The 17,572-nt window shown below is 32.2% G+C and overlaps 2 protein-coding genes and 1 long non-coding RNA gene across 3 annotated transcripts; 1 reads left to right on the top strand and 2 right to left on the bottom strand.

Annotated features, from left to right (window-relative positions):
• Nucleotides 1-6,025: 6,025 nt before the first annotated feature.
• LOC145056758 (uncharacterized) lies at nt 6,026-6,862 on the top strand. Its single transcript, XR_013685914.1, has 3 exons — nt 6,026-6,088; nt 6,510-6,693; nt 6,806-6,862. It is a non-coding gene; the product is annotated as an uncharacterized LOC145056758 (long non-coding RNA).
• Nucleotides 6,863-13,036: 6,174 nt separating this feature from the next.
• On the bottom strand, nt 13,037-15,353 carry LOC145057568 (uncharacterized). Its single transcript, XM_079005435.1, has 3 exons — nt 14,315-15,353; nt 13,979-14,228; nt 13,037-13,873 (listed from the first exon to the last, which is right to left on the bottom strand). Exons 1-3 carry the CDS (start codon nt 15,338-15,340, stop codon nt 13,599-13,601), a joined length of 1,551 nt encoding a protein of 516 aa, XP_078861561.1. The 5' UTR covers nt 15,341-15,353; the 3' UTR covers nt 13,037-13,598.
• A 545-nt stretch (nt 15,354-15,898) lies between these two features.
• LOC145060488 (uncharacterized) lies at nt 15,899-16,821 on the bottom strand. Its single transcript, XM_079008141.1, has 2 exons — nt 16,604-16,821; nt 15,899-16,494 (listed from the first exon to the last, which is right to left on the bottom strand). Exons 1-2 carry the CDS (start codon nt 16,665-16,667, stop codon nt 15,899-15,901), a joined length of 660 nt encoding a protein of 219 aa, XP_078864267.1. The 5' UTR covers nt 16,668-16,821.
• Between the last annotated feature and the right edge of the window lie 751 nt (nt 16,822-17,572).

Genomic DNA, 17,572 nt, shown 5'->3' with positions numbered 1-17,572 from the left:
ATTCTCAAACTCTACAAGTGATGGTTGAGCGGGCCATCCTTGTACAGCAGTAACAAAGCTTCTATATTCCGGCCTCAGTCCATGGATAATGATCCTCTTCATTCGAGCTTCTGCAATGACGGATTGCGGATCTAGTTCAGTAATCTCCCGACATATCGACTTGACCTTGTGGAAATATTGAGCAATCGTCATGTCACGTTGTGAGATTGATAATAGCTCGTTCTCCAAAAGTTGTAGTCTCGTATCATTCTTCTTTGAGAAAAGCGTCACAAACGTATCCCAAGCTTCTTTCGGGGTGTTCTCATCCCGAATATGCTCCAACATCTCTTCTTCGATTGTGGTCTTCAAGGCAAACATTGCTTTGCCTGCTTTGATTTTCCATTTACGTAAAGCACCATTAACGTCTTCCTCTGGTGGCGTAGTTTCGCTTCCACCAACGACCTCCCATAGATCTTGTCCTTGTAAGTAGGACTTCATACATGTTTCCCACGTTTTGTAGTTGTTGTTGTTGAGTTTCTTGATTCCTCCGACGACTTGGAGATCACCCATCGTGTTGGCAGTACCTCGGTAATACCAAACAAGCTAGTTTCGATACTAAACTTGCAGAGTCACAAACTACTCACGATACAACGAGAATCACTCGTTCTCACTATCAAGAAACCTTGCTCTGATACCAGATTGTAGAACACGACTCTTTTATATGGGAAACAACAAGACTTTTATTAAGACACTTAAGGAGAACTTACACTTTGTGAGACTACTACACACTTTGCTTTCTTGGATGGTTTGGAGCAAATGAGCTCCATACCTATTTATAGGCCTCTTAGGAAGGTTCTAGATACTAGCATACACTTACTACATACTAGATAACTCTAGAACTATCTAACATACTCTACATGCTTCCATATGTTTCTAGAACGTTCTACCATGTTCTGGAGAGGTCTAGGTTGCTCCAGTGTCTTCTAGAATGATCCATATCCTTCCAGGGTCTTCCATGTCGTTCTAGAGTATTCTAGACTCTTCCGGTATATTCCAGAGTCTTCCATAGTCTTCCATAATGTTCTAGAATCTTCTAGAGCATTCTAGAACAAGCTAAAGTCTTCTAAATAATATTTGTTTTATTGGGCTAGTGATGATCTTTAACAGTGACGAACAAGAAATGGTGCAGCCATGATTTTGGTGGTGTATATTGACAAATTTATTGATCTAAAGATAACCGCCGAATCATCATCCAACGTTTGAGAGGGTATAAATTTGGTTAATCCGAGGTTGTCGAACGTTGTCTATACAGATGATCAAATTGGATAGGTGTGTTTGTTTGTAGTGAAGAGAGTTGGCACAATGTTATCACGCCAACTTTTATCAAGACTAGGAGGCTAATTTATAGTATTAGCAACTAGTTGTGAAATCCGTGTATTACACGGGTTTATTAAAAAACGTTTTGATAGCCATATAGACCATGTTTATAAAAACATTAGCAACGATTGAGTTTGTGACCTTTTAGTAAACCGCATGAACTATTTATGTAATTTGGTCATAATTAATGTATACTAATAAAATTAATTAATATGAATTCACAAATGGAATGTAATATCTCCATTAATATACATATACATTAATTAATATATTAATAGAAAGAGGATTTTGAAAATAGAAAGTTATTATGTATATTAATTAACTAGTTTATAACCCGTGAGAACCACGGTTATAAAATTAATTAAACTTTCATATAAAAAGTCAAAATTATTAATTAATTACTTTAAATAAATTATTATTTAAGAGAAATTTTTTTAGTTATATAAAATTATAATCGTTGATTTAAATAAATACATGAAGTTATATCATCTTATAATATGTATTAAATTTATTTTATTTTTCAATCTAATGTTATTAATTTAATATAATTAGAATGGCAAAATTTAAAATTTGAAATTTAAATAAAAGAATCAATTATTAGTTTAATGTAATTAGAGTGAAAAAATTTTAAATTTGAAATGAATAATTAATAGGTTGACAAATGGCATGATAATGGATATATAACATTAATAAGGTGTTCTAATTGTATGACACTTGTCAATAGGAGATTAAACCTATTCTTTTATTAGAATAAAGAGATATATTTATAAAATTAATTAATATGAGGTGGTATTTAATAGGTGAAATTTGAATATAAAAAACTATAAAAATGACAAGTGGATATTAAATAATTCAAAAAAAAATCTAGAAAATGACAAGTGTTAAAATGAAGGAGAACATGACATGTGGCAAAATGATTCTTATTTATTAGGGTAGATTTAGCATTTTTCTTGAACATCATTTCTTTATATTCTCTCAGGTTAAGTCATATTTTTATTTATACATTTTACTTTTTAAAATTTATTTTTACTCCAATTACATATCATATACAAATCTATATATTTAAAGTAATTTATTAAAACTTATATATATTATTTCTAACAAATTATATATTCACCTTGAAATTGATACCAATATCAAACAGGGTCGGCCCTAGGGGAGTTCAAAGTGTTCGATCGTACTGGGCCCCGAAAAAAATAGGGCCTAAAAATCTTCCTATTAACCTAGTAACGTTATATTAAATATAATATTACAGCCGTAATTAACCAAAAGTTGTTTAGTGCAGATGGTTGAAGGCGTGCGACTTATAAACTATGAACCCTGGTTCGATGCTTCTTAAGAGCTTTTGTAATTATTTGATTGCTTTAAAGGTAATATATATAAGCAGGAACATTTGTGTTGCACGTGTATTACTCTAGTTGAAATGGTAAGTGTGCTTGGGCTTCTAAACCATCGGCTAACCTCTAATCGATTCCTCCTAAGACTTTCGTGTTTGCCCAGGGCCTAAGATAAGTTAGGACCGACCCTGATATTGAATATATTATAATGTTACAAAATTGCATAATAAATTAAAAAAGAACACTATAAAACTAACACAAAATTAAAAATAAAAAAGAATAAAATCGAAATTACAAGACCCTGATATTGAATATATTATAATGTTACAAAATTGCATAATAAATTAAAAAAGAACACTATAAAACTAACACAAAATTAAAAATAAAAAAGAATAAAATTGAAATTACAAAATGTACGGGTCTAATAATTATATATATACTTAATTCCCGGGAGCCTTAAGTACAGTATAGTTTGCCCATTTGAAAATTTTCCACTAAAGTTTTTCATTTTTACCTGCTCTCTTTAACATTTTGGCCACCTAACATTTCTGTTTTTAGACTTTTGACACTATGTTTGTTTCTTTGCATTTGTGACTCGCTGCCGCTCCTTTCCTCCAATAAAATTCTCCACCGTCATTGACTGGCTGATAAAATTTTCCACCGCCATTGACTACCGTCTTTCTTATTCCCAATTTGATACATAGCCCCTTCCTACCTTCTTCTCTCTCGCCGAAAGTCGGTTCCAGAGGAAAGAGACTATACCTCCGTCTCCGCTTCCTTTCCTATGTGTGGGTATATGTGTCTAGAATTTCTGTTGTTTGGCCTCCAACTGTTCCACCGATTGAAATAAGTGGCAAACCACTCTGTTCCTGCGTTCCAGCTCTCAACATCTCCCGAAACTCCTAAATCGACAACTTCATTCGTCTTTCTTCATTCAAGATCAACGATCTTATTTTGTTGATTTTAATTTTTGTACAGGTAAGCACTGCGATTACAGGAAGATGTTCGATTAGGAGTAACAGTAGATTCACATGGGTGAAAGTTGCAGATACAATTGACAAAAAGTTTTTGACATCTTTTCGCATTGAGATGACAAGAAAAGGTTACAGTTTGGCCCAACTTTGTTTGCAGTTTAGTTTCGTGTTTCTTTTTACTTCCAATTTACACACACCAACTGTTTGATATAATGTATGTGTGAAGGTTAGCTAGACTATGATATAAGGTACAACTTAGCCTTCCTTACAACTTACAAACGTCATACTTATATGAAGATGTTCTTTGTTAATGTGACTGAAACTTGATGATTTATTAGTAAGCAAATATACTGTTAATATTGTTAATATTCTTGGTATTTCAATTTTACTGACCCCATTGCTTCTGAGATTCAGATGCAGATTAAATTCATGGATAACCTTTTACAAAATGGATTTGAGATTGATGTTGTAGATAAGGTATTGTTTTTATATATAATGGTTCCAAATCAGCAATTTACTGAAATTTAAAATAACTTATCTAGAAATGATATGGGTCAAAGTCAATTACGAAAAGTGGTTGACATTTGTCCAAAAGAGTTCTCTAATGCTTACAACTAGGGATGAGCATCGAAACCGGGTACCCATTTTTGGAACCGGAACCGCCTCTGAACTGCCGGTTTTGGAACCGGAACTGTCTTAGGCGGTTCCAGTTCCGGTTCCTAAAGTTATGGAACTGCCTTAAGCGGTTCCGGTTCCAGTTCTCGTTTTTTCAGAACCGCTACCCGTTGGGTACCCGCCGGAACCGGTTAATATATATATATATATATATATATATATATATATATATATGTGTGTGTGTGTGTGTGTGTGTGTGTGTTACTTAGACCAATTTAGAATATATATTGGCCCGGTTTTGTCCGTCTTTGGTCCGAATTGACTTGATTTGAATCGAACTAAATTGCGGTTTTATCGACAAAAGTTAACAAAATTAATGTAACTGGGTTACCCGCTCCCGGAATCGGAACCGCCGGTTCCGGGACTGGTTCCAAACATTTAAGAACTGCCTAGAGCGGTTCCGGTTCCGGTTCTAACTTTCTAGGAACCACTGGTTCCAGTTCCGGTTCCGGTTTTCGCCAAATGAGGCGGGTACCCGCCTATGCTCATCCCTACTTACAACCTCATATATCACTTTTTTTATAAAAAAAAAAAGAGTATGTGTTTTTGCAACTCCTTATGCCGAGTGAGACCACCCTTCTCCTTCAAACTCCATTTTCCATGTCATTATTCCTTTCTTTTATTTTTTCTCAAAATTACTAAAATGCCCTTGTCATAGGATGGTGCTACTCCACTTCATTATGCTATTTAAGTGAGTCTCATGCAAACGGTTAAGTTGCTCATCAAATGCAAAGTTGATGTCAATGTTGCTGATAATGTAATATTAATATTGATTCTTTTATTAATTTATTTATTTTACTTAAGTTTTAATTCAATCTTATTGTTTTATAGGAAGGGTAGACCTCATTGCATCAGGGAAAAACAAGACTCTTTGATTTCAACAACCCACCCTTTCTGTTAGATACAATAACACCGATTCAATGTAATGTAACCCTCACAAACACTGTTTCAAATTTTTAATTGCCAACAATTAACTATAAGTGCTAATAAATACTATTAAATATTTGCTTTTGTCTTTAAAGAAGGAAGCAGTTAGGCAGCAAGAAGAAGAAATGCAAGTACGTAAAAATTTGGTTTATTAATACATTAATCTTTATTCGCATGAAATTAAACAAAAAAAAACAAAATCATACATTGCTTAGCTTTCATTGATTTATTTTGACCACGTTCATGTGGATTTCAGTTTTGGTCGCCAAAGTGCAATCTATCAGTAAATTACTTGGACATATTACTTGTTGTTTATGAATTGCCTGTATATTTGGCAAGGTATGTCCTCTTTTACAAATAAATTCCTTATTTGTATGATATTTTTTAGGTACAATGATTATTTTGGTAGTAAGAGGTAATATGAAGACTAGAAGAGTTTTACTTTTATATCATCACGTTCATAATAATATCGTTCTTATAATATCACATCTATTTAACCTGGACAAAATTTCGAATGAATAAAATGGTTAAAACATTATTCACTCTTACTTGTATTGGATTATTTGATGTAGTTATCTTCTTTCATCCACACAAAAAATGGAGCTAATTAGACGTTTTCCCTTGAAATGCCAATTATTTTTAAATTGGCAACCATTTAAGGTACTACTACTGTCTTTTATTGGTTTGAGTCTTGAAACAACTCATAACGTTGAATTTTTTTAAGTTATTACCATGAGCAAATTACATTTTTAGTGCAGATGATCAGTTTTGATTACACTTCTCTTCATCGAATCCTATGTTGTCACTAATACACATAAGGTGAGCATATGTTTCTTCTTGTTTCCTTTTTTTATATTGTGAAGATTGAAAAAGTTGGTAATTTTTTTAATGAATATTTAATTATATATAAAAACTTATATAAGAATATGATTTGTACATGAAAACTTTGGAATGAAATGACCATGACTAAATCTAGAAACATCATATGAAAACAAAATGATTTTTCTACTTGGTAATATGGTATTTTCTTTATAAAGATGTTCAGTGCATATAAGGTGTTAGACAAAATGCCTCAGTGAGTTTTTTCTGATATATGATGTTTATATATTCTGAATATCACGGTGAAGAATATTCACAAGTAAATTTACTAACCACCTTAATGAATCTATGATAATATGGTATACTGTTGATTTCTTTGAAAGTGGCAAATAAAAGAACATGTATTTTCATGTTATAACAGATGGAACAGGCAAAACGAATCCACAACGCATTGAATACTATAACAACCTCATTGATTTCTATTTTTTGGAAAAATGTCCAGATTTGGAGTCAAAATGGCTGCTATCATTAGTCAAGGTGTTTATGAACTTACTCCCCTTGATGCGGACGATGCTTTTTGAAGTTCTAATATAGCTTCTAGAAATGTAAGCCTAAAATAGATCGCTCTATTGCTTACTATTTATTTTCATTTATTCACCACCTAAAGGCTAAAACACTATTGATTTCTCATTTTCACATATATTATAACAACCACAGGTAGCAAAATCCCATTTCATCCTTTCTAAGATCCCAGTGTTAACATGCAAAAAAAAATGTAAGTACTCATAAATTGTTCTCTAGTTGACTGTATACCATTTAATTGTTAGTATTTTTTCGATTTATTTGTTTACTATGTTTGATTAAATGCCAGTTCCAGGGAAAATTCATGGTGTTTTTGTTCCATAGGGACCTTTTTTTTTACTTAAGTATGGACTATTTCTATAAAATATTTCTGCATAAGACCTGTTTTGTAATCTTATTTATACAATATTAAATGAATTGAAATATCCGCAGTGATAAATGACATTTTCTTCAAGCTTTTGTTTCTTTTATACATACATATTTGAAAAAAAAAATCCTCTGTTCTCATGCAGTTTATGCTGTTTTTTTATCAGGTAAATGAATGATGTGGTATCACTGACAACTCAATTTATCATAACCTGATACTTCCATTCCTTTGTCATCCAACTCTTCAGCTCACTTTTGATTCAGAAAGGAGAGATAGGACATTTTTTCATGTGTTCATTTTGTCTTATTATTATTTCATAACCGATATAATGATGCAATTCTTCTATAATTAGTGTATGTTCTTACCTGACAGCCTCTTATAGCCTTTCTCTCTTACCAACGACATAATTCTTTATGCAATTTTGAATTATATATGGCAAATAGATTGGTGGAAGGCTATATATATATATATATATATATATATATATATATATATATATATATATATATATATATATATATTGTCGTCATACGTAATAAACTCTTGAGTAGAGTTATATGTTGTTTTAATTCGAGTGTTAGTTTGCCATGTCGAATTTGTAGATTTTAATTCTGAATTTTGATTAATTATGCTTCAGAAATAATGTTTTTATAGTAATTACTCTCATTTGATTGAAAGTCAAATTTCTTCTACAAATTTGATCCCTTTTCATTTGGGTGTCTCCTTTTGATTATCCTTTGTAATTATAAATTCACTTCTTTTTATTGAAATTATAGTTTAATATCTTTTCTATACTTGAAGCACATTTGATGATGGGAAAGTGGTTAATATTATTGAAATGAGATAATTATAATTATGTATTTTCCTTTCTAAATCATTATATATAAATCTTATGGTTTTGTATATGATTAGGTCATAAAATGGAAAATGTTAAGATTCTCATAAAAACTATAAAAACTTTACAAAAAATGATATTTAATCATAAATGCTCATATGCATTACATTTTATTAATAAAATACTCATTTTCTAGAAAAAGATAATATGATAACATAAAAAATTTACAAAAAAAAAAGAAAAAAAATCGGAACGATTGACTAATATCAGATGAAACATGGTTAAAAACATTCATATATGAGAACATCAAAACACATAAGTAACAACAACTAACCCCGCATCGCGGGGGTGATACTTTCCTAGTTTATGTATGAATTGCCATTTCAAGACAGCAAAAGAATCAAAATTAAAAGTTAAGTAAAAGAATCAAAAGAATCAAAATTAAAAGTTAAGTAAAAGCTACATTATTCAAAGTCAGAAAAATAACTATATGAACTGCCGAATCAATATGATATACTTTTCTCCTCGAATTTGTATTATTGGTTTGCATCTTCAGTTTCAAACTTTCCATCATCACTTGATATAAAGTACATACTCTTGTCTACAAATATTAAATATATTTAATGTGAAAACTTATGTGGTCTATTTTATTTTATGATTTATTCTATAATTACTTTTCGTATATTTATCATTATAGCTTTAGACCATCCGTTTTTATCAATTTGTAGTGGAGATGTAATATTGGTTATGAAAATTGATTCATAAAGGATGATCAATCAACTTTGACTACTCAAATTTGTTTGGCAGAAAAAGAGCTATGAAGAATTCAAAGATTTAGTTTATGCACATCTTAGAGTTGACAAGCAGACCCGGTTTTAAGGGGGGGGAGGGGGGGGGGGGGGTGCCCAGGGCTTCGGAAAAAATAGGGTCCGAGTTTTAATTAAATTATATATTTAATAATTAAATATATATTAATTTATTCAAGATATTGCATAAAGTTTGGGTAGTCTAATTGGCAAAGACGCAGGTTCGATTCTTTTTCAGGTATTTGGATGTTTAAAATTCAAGTTACAGATTTTGCCATTTCTTTATGCTATATATTTCATAATCAACCCCTCCTTCCAATATGTTTAACAAATTAGTTTTCAAAAGTTTCATAATTAGCTCTTGAACATTTTATAAAATTCCACATGTTCCTTTTTAATTAATTTATTTATTTTTAATTTTTCCGTATCCATAATTCATCGTCTTAAATTTGTTTTCCTTATATATTAAAAAATGGTATTTAGGGCCCCATTTTTCTTCTTAGCACAGGGTCTTTAAAATCAACGAGTCGGCTCTGTTGATAAGACATCATATAAGTCGAATATCTTACTATGTTACCAATTTGGCTGTATATCTAATATTTCATGAGTCATAAGTGACTCGAATTTAAAAGTGATGTATGCTTCATAATTTTGAGATAGCAGTTACGATCTCATGATTCTATGGAAAGCTCCTTTAATATACCATTTCCTTTGTAAATGATGATAAGGTTTAGGAGGATGATGACTTTGGATTTGGTCATTCCGGTGCATTTTATAATGAATATGATATTAATTAGTTATTAAGCGATGTTAGGGATGAGTCTAATTATATAAATGAAACTCTAGTTATGAATTTTATAGATAACATTCGAGATGTAGGAGATGATGATGTAGCATATGTTTGAGACAATATTCGTCTGTGTGTGTATATATATATATATATATATATATATATATATATATATATATATATATATAGGGGGGGTGCCCAGGGTTCCGAAAAAAATAGGGTCCGAGTTTTAATTAAATTATATATTTAATAATTAAATATATATTAATTTATTCAAGATATTGCATAAAGTTTGGGTAGTCTAATTGGCAAAGACGCAGGTTCGATTCTTTTTTAGGTACTTGGATGTTTAAAATTCAAGTTACAGATTTTTCCATTTCTTTATGCTATATATTTCATAATCAACCCCTCCTTCCAATATGTTTAACAAATTAGTTTTCAAAAGTTTCATAATTAGCTCTTGAACATTTTACAAAATTCCACATGTTCCTTTTTAATTAATTTATTTATTTTTAATTTTTCCGTAACCATAATTCATCGTCTTAAATTTGTTTTCCTTATATATTAAAAAATGGTATTTAGGGCCCCATTTTTCTTCTTAGCACATGGTCTTTAAAATCAACGAGTCGGCTCTGTTGATAAGACATCATATAAGTCGAATATCTTACTATGTTACCAATTTGGTTGTATATCTAATATTTCATGGGTCATAAGTGACTCGAATTTAAAAGTGATGTATGCTTCATAATTTTGAGATAGCAGTTACGATCTCATGATTCTATGGAAAGCTCCTTTAATATACCATTTCCTTTGTAAATGATGATAAGGTTTAGGAAGATGATGACTTTGGATTTGGTCATTCCGGTGCATTTTATAATGAATATGATATTAATTAGTTATTAAGCGATGTTAGGGATGATTCTAATTATATAAATGAAACTCTAGTTATGAACTTTATAGATAACATTCGAGATGTGGGAGATGATGATGTAGCATATGTTTGAGACAATATTCGTGTGTATATATATATATATATATATATATATATATATATATATATATATATATATATATATTGTGTATGTAGGATTAATTGTGGACCAATCATTTTAGTTATTTTAAGAAAAGTGATTAATAAATATTATTGAATTAAAAGATAATTGAAAAATATCATCTAATTTCATTGTAAGGGTATTTTAATTAATTAAAATAAATTAAAAAAAGAAAAATTACAGATTTTAAGGAATAATTAATTGTCTTAACTTTAGAAATCTAATTTTTCTAGATAATAATTCTATTAATTCGGACATTCTAAAAAAATGTGTTCTTGATTATCTTGAAAAAAACATTATATATTCAGACAGAATAATATAAACATATATTATCAAGATTATTAGTTTTTAATGAATACATATTTTATATGAAACGAATTTTAATAATTTAGAATTAGTAACTGAATTCATTCTTAAAGAATACAACTATAAATATAAATTACATTATGCTTAAAGAATATGACTACTAATGGTTAACAATTATATTTATTTTTAAATAATAAAATTTAGAATTGTTAAAAATAAAATAAAAATATTGAAATCTAAGTAAAACATAATACATTCTAAGAGAATATTGTTGTTAATCCATCCTGACAGATCCATTCTTTCACTTATCTTCATTCTCTTGGCCTATAATGATATCAATGTTTAGAAATTGCATTAATTACCACTTATTTAAAATTTCTTCTTCACCAATTGGTGTTGCACATGAGGAATTGAGGTCGATTTTCTTTCTTTTTGGTGAAATAGTTTATGTCAAAATTCATGCATCAAAAAGATGCAGGTTGGTTCAATTTTTTCAACTGGTAATTGTTCTGCCATAATGTTTTTGATAAGTGTAATGGTTTTGTTGATCTCATCTCCTTTCACCTTCTCTTAAACAGTCACTTGAAGAAAACGAAGTAGTTGTTAATGTCTATAATAAAATAAGAAAATCAAGTGATGGGAATGACACAATAAAGTGGGCTCAGAATCCAATATGAATGAAATCTAATTTGATTAACATCCAATTTGTTATAACCCACAAAATTTATCCATGATGAAATATGAATTTTAAGAATATCCATAATTGGTTAAGCAACAAACACTAGATTATATGTTCATTTCATTACAAATTAGATGAACTAAAATAAGCTATATTGAAATTTTCCATTCTTAGACCTTTACATCAAGAACTAGTTACATTTATGTAGGTTGGTTACATGTAAATCATTATCTTTATAGAAATTTATATAGTATCTTAAAAAGCATATCCAAATGCAGTGACAAAAAAAATGATAACATGGAATATTTGGAAGAAATGAAATGTCAACAAGTCATGATGCCTCTGTTCATGTATGAAAGTGAACATCAAAATTTAAAGAATAAGCTTTGAGAGGAAATAATTAGTGTTCCAATATGATTGAATCAATAAAAAAAAGAGTAAATTGCAAAAATGGTCCCTGTGGTATGCAAAATTTTGGGGTTTTAGTCCAAACCACGAGTTTTTTGGAACCATAGTCCTTTTGGAGTGGTTTCTATGTGGTTTTGGTCCCTGGACTTAACTCCCGTTAAGTTGGAACTGTTAAGCCCCCTCACGTGCCTCACACGTGAGGGTAATTTCGTCATTTCATGTTAGGGACCATTTTTGCATAAACGGTTTTTTGGATTAATTCCTTTTAAATACCCCCACTTCCTGCGATCTTCTTCCCCAACGTCTCTTTTCTTCTACCCTTCTTCTTCTTGAGCTCTGCTACAACAAAAATGGTGCTATGTTTTTGTGGAAAACTTGCTGTGGTGAAAACGTCTTGGACCCCTCTGAATCCAGGAAGGAGATTTTTTGCATGCCCTATGAATGATTCCGTTTGTGGGTTTATTGGGTGGCTTGATCCCCCAATGTGTGCTAGGTCTAAAGCCATCATACCTGGTCTGCTAAGAAATTTGAATTCAGTGCAGGAACGGTGCAATGAGTTGGTTAGAGGTATGAACATGCTACAAGATCAATGCAATGGACTGATATGCAAGAACAACATTTTGGTGGCAAATGTCAGAGCATTGAAGGATGATAATTTGAAGCTGAAAATGTACATGTTTGGAAGTTGGTTTTTCTTTGTGATTGTATTCTTTTATATTTGGTTTGTGTAGGGGTATACTCTGAAGGGTGTTTTGGTCATTTTTTTTGTAATTTTATGTGATCAAGTTTGTAGTGACTTATGATGATAATGATATATGTACAATTTTATGATGCAAGTGTAATGAATGTTTTACCAAAATGGTATGAATGTATAAGAATTAACATATGAATAGAAATGGTATGAATGTGTTACCAAAATATATATATTTAGAACCAATTGTACATAACCAAAATGCATATTTCATTAAGATTTGTAATATAACAACCAAAGTTTCTAAACATAACAACCAAAGATTCTAAACATTACCAAAAGGGACACATTACCATACCTAAGATAACAACCAAGTTTTCATAACAACCAACCAAAAATTTTCAACAAAATATTGTAATTATAACAACCAAGTTTTCATAACCAACCAAAATCACAAAAAACTCCATGCATGCATGACACATTACTTCTTGGATTGATTCCCACCTTGCCCTTTACAGGTCCTAGAGTTGTGTCCCTTGTTCTTGCATTTGCTACAAGTAACACTGATATGCTTCCTTGATAGCTTCTGCACTCCATCATTTGTTGGTTTTTGGGAACCTCCTTCTTGTGCAGCATTCACTCCATCACCTTGACTTGCCTTCTGCTTTTTGCTTAACCTTTCACCCTCACTTTGTCTTCTCTTTTTCTTAGGCCTTCCTACCTGAGTGCGATGTGGAGGAGGGATTAGCTTTGTGGGACATTCACTTTTGGGCCACATGGATCTACCCTTAATTGGCTCCACCTTAAAAGAATAAGCCTTTTTCCATGTCTCTAGAAAATACACCTTGTGAACCCATTTGTAAATGTCAAGGTCAGCCTCTGGGTCTTTACTCATCTCATTCAGAGTTGCAATTGCATGTCTGCATGGAATTCCAATTAATTCCCATTTTCTGCAAGTGCATGTTTTGTTCCTAACATCAACCACATGTTGATCCTACAAAGCTCCTGTGACTTGATACTTGTCTCCCCCATTCCACCTAGCAATGTATTGTGAAGCAACTGTTTTTCTTGCAGTTAGGATGTCTGTTGCTGTGGGTGTTAGTGGACCTTTAGCCTTTTTCATTTCCTTCATGACATTGCATATCCTCTTCATTAGATACTCCCTTATGAATTCTAAACATCCAATGACAGGTTTATCCCTTCCTTTCTCTATCTTCCCATTAAACACTTCACACATGTTTGATATCAACACATCAGAAACTGCTCTTCCTGTGTGTAAATTACCATTAAAAAACATTTAATACAATTCACATACAAGTAAAACAGTTCACTAAGTGAAAGACATAAGGATCAAATTGGAATATATAGATTTACCTGAAAAATGACTCCTTGCCCAATGTTTAGGAGGAATTTGCTTCAACCATTCACATGCCTCCTTATCATACTGACTAAACTCCTTCATCAAATGTTCAAACTCAGGAATGGTGGTAGCTGATGCACACCTCCATAAGTGGTCCCTGTACTCTGTTTGCCTCCATCTTTTCCTCATATTGTCATGAATATGTCTGATACAATATCTATGCTCAGCATTGGGAAAAATTTGCTCAACTGCAGTATGTAAACCCTGCAAAAATTAATTGTCAATCATTAGAATTAACTTACAACCACACTTTAAATGACCAAATGTATAAAAACTACTTCCAACTTTACCTTTTGCCTGTCACTTATGAAAGTAAAATTTGAGTTTCTTCCAAGGTCCAAGTCATCCCCAAGGTTATCTAAAAACCATTTCCAGCTTTCTGTGTTTTCAGACTCAACAATCCCATATGCTAATGGGTAAATTCCATTATTGGGATCAAGACCAACTGCTGAAAGGACTTGCCCAGGGAATGGTCCTTTCATGAAGGCACCATCAAAACCTAATAAGTCCCTAAGGCATGCCTTGAACCCTTTTTTCAGTGGACCCAAGCACACATAAATTCTTCTAAACTGCCTAGTTGGGGAATCAGGGTTAGGCTCAGAACATACATCTATTTTCACTGTGGTGTCTGGGTTGGTGGCTTGAAGTTCGAGAACATAGTCCCTCAACAGTTCATACTGCTTTGTGTAGTCACCAGTTATATGCTTTCTTGCCTTATCCTTTGCCCTGAACACCTTGTCCATACTAACACCCACTTGGTAGGTCTTTTGAAAGTGATCTTGTATGGCTCTCAAAGGTATATCTGGATTCGCCTCAACTTGATCAAAGATTTTCTTGCTGATTAAAGAAGCAGTACAAGCCCTGAGTTTCCTTGTTTGCAAACATGTGTGAGTTTGGTTTAAGGTCCTTATAAACCAGTCGGATTCAGGATTTGACCTAGATGCATGAATGTACCAACCACATGTTACTTTTTGTGTCTTTAATTCTTTACCCTTTCTTTTTGAAGTGGTAGCTTGACTACCCACTTGGCCTTTATTGGTGACAGGTACAACACCTCTACACTGTGCCCTAAGCCTTACATTGTCATTTTTTTTAAAGAAAAGATTCCTTCTTGATTCTAGTGCATGCAGATCAATTGCCTCCTTTAATTCTTTTTTACTATTAAATTTATCTCCAACTGAAAAAGATTGTTTATGTACTACCCCAAGACTGCACCTTTTTTCTTTTCTCAAATTCTTGATAAGAGCTCTTCTCTCTCTGTCTTGGTCGGATCCTTCATCCAAAGATTCAAATTCCTCATTGTTAATCACTTCCATATCTTCAGGTTCATGCCCACCTTCCACATCACTTTCAACATTGAGAGTGAAATCTCCCATGTCCACATCCACATCCTATATATTGTTGTCAACATCCATTATGTCATCCATATGATCTTCATCTTCTATTTGTCTCTCATCTTCTTCATACTCTGGATCACTATTTTCAGATTCATCATACTCTTCAAAATTTGGATCACTTTCTTGAGACTCATCATCCTCTTCATACTCTTGATTACCCTCTTCAGATTCTCCATCCCCTTCATACTCTGCATTATCATCATCACTCCCAATCAAATTTTCCATAAGGTTATCAAATAACTCATTCAATTGTTCATCAGCATTATTAACAGGGGGGTGTTGTAGCCTTCTTCATCAAAAGTTGATGCCTCTTGAACAACATTTGCAGCCTCCCTAACACCATCCATCTCATCAATATGAACACAAGTTGCTGCCTCCTGAACATTAGTTGAACCATCCAGATCATCATTCTTTTCCTTTGAAATGTGAACAACCTCATCAATATAATCTAAATTAAGCCTATTGCTACAAGAACTTTCACCTATTTTTGGAATTCCCAACCCTACCCCTTCTATACTCTGGTGAGAAACTATCATTCTTACTCCCAAAAAGAATCAGAGACATGAACTCACCAATAGGCTCACCATTACCATGGTTCACATTTTTCATTGGAGAATCTGCATGAACTTGACCCTCAACTTCAGCCCCTTGATCATCATTTTCTGGTAATTCCTCAATGACAACTTTACCCTTTGCATTTGGTGACATGAAGTAAGTCAATAAATTTGTCTTTCCATGCTCTGTGTACACCTCAATCAGCTTGTTATGTGCAATATATTTAGAAAGGTTGATCACATCCTGATCATTCCCTAAAGCTCTAAGACCAAATTGAAAGTCACCATTGGGTATCCTAAAATGGTAGTATATAACTGGGGATTCATCAGCGAATTCAAAATTCCGTGGGTCTGGGTAACCTAGGTCAAGCATTATGGCATCAAGTTCATGCACAGAAAACTCATCAATGTCCACATAATCAACATAACGCACTTCACCTCCAATGTACTTTATATCAGGTAATTTAGTAAATTTCCCACCGTGATGAAGCTTAATACTAAACCATGTGGGTGCACCAGCTAAAAATCAAAATTATACATATTAACAAAGTTAAAATTTTGCATTTTTTTGTTCTAAATCAATAAGAAAATGCAAAGTATAAAAGTTAAAGAAAACAGAGCAGCTTACCATATACAGTTGATACATCAACAACTTCGTGTTTTGGTCTGATATGCCACATTACGAACACCATTTCCTATTAAACGTATGCCCTTATATGTGTAGTGTCGATTATCTTGTTTAGATAAGCAACGAGGGTTTTTTGCAGGTTCAATGGAGCAGAAGCAAGAAGGAGGGAGTTGGGGAGTTGACGAGTGTTGGGGAAAGTAAATGAGGGGTAAATGTCAATTAATCCAAAAAACCGTTTATGTAAAAATGGTCCCTAACATGAAATGACGAAATTACCCTCACGTGTGAGGCACGTGAGGGGGCTTAACAGTTCCAACTTAACGGGAGTTAAGTCCAGGGACCAAAACCACATAGAAACCACTCCAAAAGGACTATGGCTCCAAAAAACTCGTGGTTTGGACTAAAACCCCAAAATTTTGCATACCACAGGGACCATTTTTGCAATTTACTCTAAAAAAAACTATGAAATCAACAGTAGGTGTTTTCTTGGTAAATACAAAAAAAGTGTAAAAAATGGAAAATTCAACATTAAAATTACAAAGGGCATTTTACATATATAAATCAAATATTAATATAAGTCTAATGACAATTATGAAAGAAGATAAATCAATTTAGTGTGTCAAATGTGAAATCCTAATATATGTCAAATGCAAAAAAATTAACGAAATTGGAAATTCAAAGAACCCTAGAAAGTAGAAAGTGATTACCTGACAAGAAATCATGAAATATCATAGCTGCGTCGCCTTAGTCTTTCTTCTCTGTCGTCACCTCTAACCTTCTCCCCTGAACAGTACCAACAGAAACCACATCTTTGTTTTCCTTTTCTCCATCTAGGCTCGATCTCGCTATTTATCATCATTGTCTCTATTTCTTAGTTCTAATTCCAAAGATATTTACATAAATTTGTTTTTTTTTATTCTTTTCATGTAATAGAACACCCACAAGATGTAGAGATGATTGTTCATTGAA

Source organism: Lactuca serriola, chromosome 6 (genome assembly GCF_051521515.1).
Source record: "Lactuca serriola cultivar US96UC23 chromosome 6, Lser_US96UC23_V15, whole genome shotgun sequence".
NCBI lineage: Eukaryota > Viridiplantae > Streptophyta > Magnoliopsida > Asterales > Asteraceae > Lactuca > Lactuca serriola.
Note: the sequence above shows the minus strand (reverse complement) of the source record. Positions and strands in the feature narration are given on the sequence as shown.

What these genes read in the sequence shown, in the direction of transcription:
- LOC145057568 (XM_079005435.1), bottom strand. Translation starts at nt 15,340, where the DNA reads ATGGAAGTGATTAACAATGAGGAATTTGAATCTTTGGATGAAGGATCC. An exon ending in TCATAAGTGACAGGCAAAAG is followed by an intron (nt 14,229 to 14,314) that starts GTAAAGTTGGAA and finishes TAATTTTTGCAG; the next exon opens with GGTTTACATACTGCAGTTGA. An exon ending in GGCAAGGAGTCATTTTTCAG is followed by an intron (nt 13,874 to 13,978) that starts GTAAATCTATAT and finishes ATTTACACACAG; the next exon opens with GAAGAGCAGTTTCTGATGTG.
- LOC145060488 (XM_079008141.1), bottom strand. Translation starts at nt 16,667, where the DNA reads ATGGTGTTCGTAATGTGGCATATCAGACCAAAACACGAAGTTGTTGAT. An exon ending in TGATGTATCAACTGTATATG is followed by an intron (nt 16,495 to 16,603) that starts GTAAGCTGCTCT and finishes TTTGATTTTTAG; the next exon opens with CTGGTGCACCCACATGGTTT.